Source organism: Pongo abelii, chromosome 17 (genome assembly GCF_028885655.2).
Source record: "Pongo abelii isolate AG06213 chromosome 17, NHGRI_mPonAbe1-v2.0_pri, whole genome shotgun sequence".
Taxonomy (NCBI): domain Eukaryota; kingdom Metazoa; phylum Chordata; class Mammalia; order Primates; family Hominidae; genus Pongo; species Pongo abelii.
In genome coordinates, this window is record NC_072002.2 from 64,368,391 (window position 1) to 64,377,518 (window position 9,128).

General features: G+C 46.6%; 1 protein-coding gene across 3 annotated transcripts in view; it reads left to right on the forward strand.

Moving 5' to 3' along the window:
* LIPG (lipase G, endothelial type) overlaps nt 1-6,005 on the forward strand; it is a 29,546-nt gene extending 23,541 nt beyond the window's left edge. For all 3 annotated transcript variants that reach the window (XM_024236098.3, XM_002828209.5, XM_009252370.4), the window contains one exon: nt 3,618-6,005. In XM_024236098.3, coding sequence (XP_024091866.1) covers nt 3,618-3,639 — 22 coding nt within the window. In that variant the 3' untranslated portion in view covers nt 3,640-6,005. The remainder of the gene's footprint in view (nt 1-3,617) is intronic.
* Nucleotides 6,006-9,128: the final 3,123 nt, after the last annotated feature.

A 9,128-nucleotide genomic window follows, 5' to 3' on the forward strand; every position in this document is an offset into this window, starting at 1 on the left:
TCACACGTTCCACCCAGGACATGTTGACATGATGATCTCCTAGCATGTGCTGGGAATGGATCTGGGTGCGGGGGACATAGCATGAAAAAAACAGATAAAAATCTCTTCCTTTAAGAAGTTGGGCCAGGCCTGGTGGCTCAAGCCTGTAATCCCAGCACTTTGGGAGGCCAAGGCAGGCAGATCACCTGAGGTCAGGAGTTTGAGACCAGCCTGGCTAACATAGTGAAACCCCGTCTCTACTAAAAAAAAAAAAAGAATGTCGGGCATGGTGGTGCGTGCCTGTAATCCCAGCTACTTGGGAGGTTGAGGCAGGAAAATCGCTTGAACCTGAGAGGTGGAGGCTGCAGTGAGCTGAGACTGCAATATTGCACTCCAGCCTGGGTGACAAGAATGAAGCTCTGTCTCAAAAAGAATAAAAGGGCCAGGCGCGGTGGCTCACTCCTGTAATCCCAGCACTTTGGGAGGCCGAGGCAGGCGGATCATGAGGTCAGGAGATCGACACCATCCTGGCTAACACAGTGAAACCCCGTCTCTACTAAAAATATAAAAAATTAGACGGGCGTGGTGGTGGGTGCCTGTAGTCCCAGCTACTCGGGAGGCTGAGGCAGGAGAATGGTGTGAACCCGGGAGGCAGAGCTTGCAGTGAGCTGAGATTGCACCACTGCACTCCAGCCTGGGTGACAGAGTAAGACTCTGTCTCAAAAAAAAAAAAGAAAGAAGCTGACCTTCTGCTAGGAGATAAAGAAGCAAGTGAAATACTGTAGACAGGATGTTGGAAGTGTTAATGTCTCTTCTGCTTTGTCCTGCCCCAACCTGTAGGGGTTCATTGCACATGACCCTACTTGCATGAGATCTTCTCTGTAACTAAGTCCCCAGGTTGGGGCCCATGCCTGCAGGCTTTAAAGTATCTTTTTTTTTTTTTTTTTTTTTTTCCTTTGAGACATGGTCTTACTCTGTTACCCAGGCTGGAGTGCAGTGGCATGATCCTGGCTCACTGCAGCCTCGACCTCCCCAGGCTTGGGTGATCCTTCCACCTTTGCCTCCTGAATAGCTGGGACCACAGGCACGTGCCACCACGCTGAGCTAATTTGTGTATTTTTTTTTGCAGAGATGGGGTTTCACCATGTTGCCCAGTCTGGTCTTGAACTCCATGGCTCAAGTGATCCACCTGCCTCAACCTCCCAGAGTGCTGGGATTACAGGTGTGAGCCACTGTGCCTGGCCCCTGCCATCTTTGATTGACATCTTCTCTGTAATAACTAGAGCTGTGGGAAGGTGCCTAAGGGCTCCTAGCTTCCTTCTGGCCACCAGGTCAGGTTTGGGAATGAGGTGGGAGATAAAGAGAAGCACAAAGCATGTTCTCCTTTCTTAGGTTTTCTAGAATGCAGGTGAGTGTGGGCCTAATTCTCCCACACACTTTTTTTTTTTTGAGACAAAGTCTTACTCTGTCACCCAGGCTGGAGTGCAGTGGAGTGATCTTGGCTTACTACAACCTCTGCCTCCTGGGTCCAAGTGATTCTCCTTCCTCAGCCTCCCGAGTAGCTGGGATTACAGATGCCTGCTACCACGCCCGGCTAATTTTTGTATTTTTAGTAGAGATGGGTTTTCGCCATGTTGGCCAAGTTGGTCTCAAGCTCTTGATTTCAAGTGATCTGCCCACCTTGGCCTCCAAAAGTGCTGGCATTACAGGTTTGAGCCACGGTGCCCGACCCCAATCCCCCCTCTTTTTGGGAAACAAAAATGCCCATGTATGTGGAGCTAAGTGAGACAGAGGGGTTGTCATGCTTCACTATCCCCTTGTCCCATGCTGCAATCCGTTATTTCAGATGTGAGGAAGGCCCATCTTGTGGTGTGAGGCAGTGGGCTCATCCTGGGGAACAACCACACGCCCTCTAAGCCAAAACACCTGCTGAGGAGGAAGGAGACTGTCTCCTCACACCATGCCTGTCTCCACCCTTTGCTCTAACCAGGATACTGGATTATAATACCGCTGTGGTACACCTAGCACTTAGCTTGGGCCCAGCCTGCACCCAGGGACTTACATAATGATGTTTATCATCAACCCCACTAGGCAGGGGTTGTTATCCCTGTGTACAGATGAGGAACCGAGGCCCAGGGAGATGAAGTTTCTCTCCCAAGGCCCCCAGCAATGGCAGAGGGAGTTGAAGCAGGTTGGTCTACCCCAAAGCCTGTGTTCTTGAGTACCGAGGCTCCAAGTGCTCAGATGAATCACCTTGCATTTGTCTGGGTATCAATTATCAGGCAGCTGTGCCTGTGCTCCGGGGTCCCCTGTGATTAACCATTTGCCACCCCCAAGGCTGGGCTGCATCCCAGCTTGCTCTGTCTCCTGGTTAGGAGCTCAACACAACCACAAGCACCATCGTCACAGGACTCGTGCCATCTAATTAAGGGACTCGGTCTAGCATAGGCTTGTATGATTTTCTACTATTATAACAATTGTAAATCTTTATGTATTTAAATGTATACATTTCAAAGTGTTTCCACATATATTAACTTCATTGATCCTCCAGACAACCATGTAGATTGGACACACCCAGGAAAGATGGCTAAGGAAGGCTATTCTTTTTTTATTGAGACAGGGTCTTGTTCTGTCACCCAGGCTGGAGTACAGTGGCACGATCACAGCTCATTGCAGCCTCGACCTCCCTGGGCTCAGATGATCCTCCTACCTCAGCCTCCTGAGTAGCTTGGATTACAGGAATGTGCCACTATGCCTGGCTAATTTTTGATTTTTTGTAGAGATGAGGTTTCACCATGTTGCCCAGGCTCGTCTCTATCTCCTGGGCTCAAGTGATCTGCCTGCCTCGGCCTCCCAGTGCTGGGTTTGCAGGCATGAGCCACCGTGCACAGTCAGGATGGCTGTTCTTATGATAAAGGCTAAGATATTTATTCTTCTTTCCCGCTTTGGAATTCATATACCCAAGAACTCTATGACTCACCCTCTCACTACTAATTTTAGAAAACAAGCTGTCCTTTTCCTTTCCCTCAAAAACAATAGGAGTCCAAGTAATAAATGAACACTAGGAAGTCATAGCATCATATGTAACATGTTCAGTATCCTCCCTCCTGACATGGATGCTGTTCACATGTTCACTGATAAGGAACCTGAGATTCAGAGAGGTTCAGTGGTGTGTTCACGTAGCTGAGACTAGAATCCAGGTCTCCTAACTCTCAGTCTTGCCCCCTTTCTGCCAATACAGTGTCTCTCTTGTATTTCTAGATCAAGGCAAAGAGGACACTTTGATAGTTCTCCCCACACTTGTGTGTCCGTGATTGTGTGTGTGTGTGTGTGTGTTTGTGTGTGTATGTTGTGGGTGGATAATATATAAATGCAAGTACTGTGATGTACTCAACTCAGGGTCCAGAGGGTGCTGCAGCGTGGTGTTTCTCAAAGTGCATCTGTGGCTTGTCAGGTTAGGGAGAGAAGGCAGCACTCGGGACCTTGTCCATTTATTCTGAAAGGAATGCAGGTAAAATAGTCCCATAGGGGTGTCAGAAAGCTTGGTCTTGAGGTCAACAGAGCACACCCTGAATACAGGCTTGCACGTTTGCTGGTGCATGAGCTAACAAATGCCACTCTCACACGGTTTCTTTCAGTCCCACTGTGGAGCTTCCCTGAGGGTGCCTGGGCAAATCTTGCCAGCAAGGCCGCAAGACTTCCTGCTATCCAAGCACATGGAGGAAAGTTACTGCTGAGGACCCACCCACTGGAAGGATTCTTCTCAGCCTTGACTCTGAAGCACCAGGAACAACTGGTCTCCTGTGATGGCTGGGACTCCTCGTGGGAGGGGACTGTGCTCTGCTATAGCTCTTGCTGCCTGTCTTGAATAGCTCTAACTCCAAACCTCTGTCCATACCTCCAGAGCACCAAGTCCAGATTTGTGTGTAAGCAGCTGGGTGCCTGGGGCTTCTCATGCACACTGGATTGGTTTCTCAGTTGCTGGACAAGCCTGTACTCTGCCTGACAAGGAACGCTGGCTCCGAAGAGGCCCTGTGTAGAAGGCTGTCAGCTGCTCAGCCTGCTTTGAGCCTTAGTGAGAAGTCCTTCCGATAGGAGCTGACTCATGTCAGGAGGCCTGGTATCTTGCTCAGGCCCTGGCTGTTGGGGTTCTCATGGGTTGCACTGACTATACTGGTTACATCTTAGCCATTCCGTCCTGCTCCCCAGCTCGCTCTCTGAAGCACACATCATTGGCTTTCTTATTTTTCTGTTATTCATTTTTTAATGGAGCAAATGTTTATTGAACACTTAAAATTAATTAGAATGTGGCAGTGGACATATTACTGAGCCTCTCCATTTGGAACCCAGTGGAGTTGGGATTTCTAGACCCTCTTTCTGTTTGGATGGTGTATGTGTATATGCATAGGGAAAGGCACTTGGGGCCTGGGGGAGGCTATAGGATATAAGCATCAGGGACCCTGAGGCTTTAAGTGGTTTCTATTTCTTCTTAGTAATTATGTGCCACCTCCCCTATGAGTGACATGTTTGATCACTAGCAGAATAGCAAGCAGAGTATCATTCATGCTGGGGCCAGAATGATGGCCGGTTGCCAGATATAACTGCTTTGGAGCAAATCTCTTCTGTTTAGGGAGATATAAGGTATGACATATGTAATACACATCTGTGTACACAGAAACTGGCACCTGCCAGACAGAGCTGGTTCTAAGATTTGATACAGTGCTTTTTTTCCTCTTTGAAATATTCTGCTTTAATACCAGTGCCTTTTCTTGTTGAACTTCTTGGAAAAGCCACCAATTCTAGATCTTGATTTGAATTAATACACACAATATCTGAGACACTTATACTTTTCAAAAGATTTGTATATGCATTACCTAATTAGAATAGGGGGAGAAGGGCAGCTATTATTATCCCCATTTTACAAAACTGAGGCTTAATGAGGTTCAGCCACATGCCTAGACTTATATACCTAGTTAGTGGTGCAGCCAGGGAGAGGACTCAGATTTCCTGGAGGCAAAGTCTATCTGTGAAACTCCATGAAGACTTTTGCAGCCAATTCCCACCAATATGCCCCAGATGTGAGACAAACAAGGACTTTTTTTTTTTTTATAGAGCCATCCATAAAATCCTAAGCCCTTTTATTAATGTATAACCAGGAGAACATCTGTGCCAACCGTTGGACTTTTTATGGCTGAGATTCGGGAGGAAGTGTGACACCAAGCAGGAGAGGAAGAATGATTTTCTTTGTACTTAGGTTTTCTAAGGACATTGTTTTAATCTGTATCATGCCAAAGTTGTATCACTGTTAAACTTCTGAAGACATAACCAGTTGAGTCTTAATTCAAGATATGTTCTCAAGCCAATTGTGTGCTTCTCTTGTTTCTGTGATTGCTTTCTAGCCAAAGTGAAGCTTGTACAGGTTGACTATCCCTTATCCAAAATGCTTGGAACCAGAAGTGTTTCAAATTTTAGATTATTTTCAGATTTTGGAATATTTGCATATACATAATGAGATATTTTGGGAATAGGACCCAAGCCTAAACACAAAATTCTTTTATGTGTCATTTACACCTTATCCACATAGCCTGAGGGTAATTTTATATGATATTTTAAATAGTTATGTACATGAAGTATAGTTTGTGGTGAGTAACTTATGTGAGGGGTTTTCCCATTTGTTGTCTTGTTGGTGCTCAAAAAGTTTTGGATTTTGGAGCATTTCGGATTTTGGATTTTTGGATTAGGGATGCTCAACCCATATTATTGGCTGTACATCCTGGTCACTTCTGACTTCTGTTTTTACTAATGGAAGCTTTGCGAATTAAATTCTCAGTGGGTTGTATACACCTGGCTTGAAGCCTTAATTGTATATAACGATGCTTTTTAAAAAATGCTATTTAGAAGACTATTTATTTCTCGTGTGTATAATGTATAAAAACAAATATATGGTTAGTTTTTACCTAAGGTTAACCAATTTCAAGATTAAAATTTTTAAATAGTAAAATAATAAAAAATTATAAAGTTCTTAATGGTCTGGCAACTCAATTTTTTTTTTTTTTTTTTTTTTGTTGTTGAGACAGAGCCTCTCTCTGTTGCCCAGGCTGGAGTGCAGTGACAATCTTGGCTCACTACAACCTCTGCCTCCGGGGCTCAGATGGTCCTCCCACCTCAGCCTCCTGAGTAGCTGGGATTACAGAGATGTGTCACCATGCCCGCCTAATTTTTGTATTTTTAGTAGAGATAGGGTTTCGCCATGTTGACCAGGCTGGTCAGGCTGGGTTTGAACTCCTGGCCTCAAGTGATCCGCCTGCCTCAGCCTCTGAAAGTTCTGGGATTATAGGTGCAAGCCGCCGTGCCTGGCGAGTTCTTAAAGTTTGAAAGAATATAGCTGCCCCAACCTGGAGCCTGACAAAAAGTTACTCTAATATAAGGCATATTCTTTATTTGACACTCATCGTTAGCAGAAGTGGACAGCAATTCACTAAAGAACCAGAACAAGAACATCATTTCACTAAAGACGAGAAGAAAAATTATTTCAATTGTAGCAGCTTGAAGGCCTGAAGGTGGATGTTAGGAAGAACAGGGAGCATGGCTGGACATTGGGGAGCATTAGTGAGATTATTAGGTTTGGTTGAATTGGAACTAGATATCAGTGACTTAGACCAGAGGGAAGCTGATTTCTCTATTGGTTAAAGTCCCAGCTGGTAGTAAGGTTCTATTCTACAGGCCAAGAGGGGTGCAGGTTCTTAGTTTTTCACTGTGCCATTCATAGGGTATTCCTCGCATCCCCACAGCCCAGGGGTCCCATACCAGCCAATGGAAAGCCAGAAAAGGGAAGGGATGAACAGTCTCCTCTTAAAGACATGACTGAGAAGTTGCCTACATTCTATTGGCCGGAAATGAATCCATGGTCACATGACAGGCTGGGAAATACAGTTTATTTAGGGTGACCATGGGCCCTGCTGAAGATCTAATTACTATTTACTTATTTAAAATTGACATATAATAATTGTACATATTTGTGGGGAAAATCGTGATGTTTCAATACATACAAGGTATAGTGATCATATTGGAATAATTAGCATATCCATCCTCTCAAACATGTATCATTTCTTTGTGTTGGGAACATTCAATATCCTCCTTCTAGTTACTTGAAACCATATTTTATTAACTCTAGTTTTACCCTACAGTGGTATAGGACACTAGAATTTATTCCTCCTGTCTAGCTGTAATCTTGTTTGTTTTGTTTGGTGTTTTTTGTTTTTTTGTTTTTTTTGAGATGGAGTCTTGCTCTGTAGCTCAGGCTGGAGTGCAGTGGCACGATCTTGGCCTGCTGCAACCTCCGCCTCCTGGGTTCAAGAGATTCTCCCGCCTCAGCCTCCCAAGTAGGTGGGATTACAGGCATGCACCACCACGCCCAGCTAATGTTTGTATTTTTAGTAGAGACAAGGTTTCACCATGTTGGTCAGGCTGGTCTTGAACTCCTGACCTCAAGTGATCCACCCACCTCAGCCTTCCAAACTGTCAGGAGTACAGGTGTGAGCCACCGGGCCCAGCCACTAGCTGTAATTTTGTATCTTTTAACAATTCTGTCCCTATTTCCCCTTTCCCTCTACCAATTACTATTTATTAAAAGGGAAATTGGATCTTGCCATCCGTTTATCAGGAATTAACTTTTCTCTGCTAAAGCCAGTGAGATAGACCAGAGTACTCTTTAAATGATTAAATCCTGTAGTCAATTTTTAGTAATCTTAAATTGATCTATGACTATGAAGTATAATGCATTACATCAGTTTGACTTTATTTCTGGTCTTAAGTGTGAAAACATTTTAATTTTATTTTTATTCTTATTTTTATTTTTTTGTTTTTCAGCTCATTCTTTTTTTAATTATTACTATTATTATTATTATTATTTATGAAGTATTTATTGATCATTCTTGGGTGTTTCTCGGAGACGGGGATATGGCAGGGTCATAGGATAACAGTGGAGAGAAGGTCAGGAGATAAACACATGAACAAAGGTCTCTGGTTTTCCTAGGCAGAGGACCCTGCGGCCTTCTGCAGTGTTTGTGCCCCTGGGTACTTGAGATTAGGGAGTGGTGATGACTCTTAAAGAGCATGCTGCCTTCAAGCATCTGTTTAATAAAGCACATCTTGCACCGCCCTTAATCCATTTAACCCTGAGTTGACACAGCACATGTTTCAGAGAGCAGGGAGCTGGGGGAAAGGCCATAGATCAACAGCATCCCAAGGCAGAAGAATTTCTCCTAGTACAGAACTAAATGGAGTCTCCTATGCCCACCTCTTTCTACACAGACACAGCAACAATCTGATCTCTCCTTCCTTTCCCCACAATTCCCCCGCTTCTTTTCAACAAAACCGCCGTTGTCCTCATGGCCCGCTCCCGATGGTCACTGTCTCTTCGGAGCTGTTGGGTACACCTCCCAGACAGGGCGGCCGGGCAGAGGCGCTCCTCACCTCCCAGACGGGGCGGCCGGGCAGAGGCGCTCCTCACCTCCCAGACGGGGCGGCCGGGCAGAGGCGCTCCTCACCTCCCAGACGGGGCGGCCGGGCAGAGGCGCTCCTCACCTCCCAGACGGGGCGGCCTGGCAGAGGCGCTCCTCACCTCCCAGACGGGGCGGCCTGGCAGAGGCGCTCCTCACCTCCCAGACGGGGCGGCCTGGCAGAGGCGCTCCTGACTTCGCAGACGGGGCGGCCAGGCAGAGGCGCTCCTCACTTCCCAGACGTTGGGCGACCAGGCAGAGGGGCTCCTCACTTCATAGACGGGGTGGCGGCGGGGCAGAGGCTGTAATCTTAGCACTTTAGGAGGCCAAGGCAGGCGGCTGGGAGGTGGAGGTTGTAGCCAGCTGAGATCACGCCACTGCACTCCAGCGTGAGCACCATTGAGCATTGAGTGAGCGAGACTCCGTCTGCAATCCCAGCACCTCGGGAGGCCGAGGCGGGCAGATCACTCGAGGCCAGGAGCTGGAGACCAGCCCGGTCAACATGGCGAAACCCCGTCTCCACCAAAAATACAAAAACCATTCAGGCGTGGCGGCGCGCACCTGCAATCCCAGGCACTGGGCAGGCCGAGGCAGGAGAGTCACAGGAGCCCGAGGCAGGGAGGTTGCAGTGAGCCGAGATCACGGCAG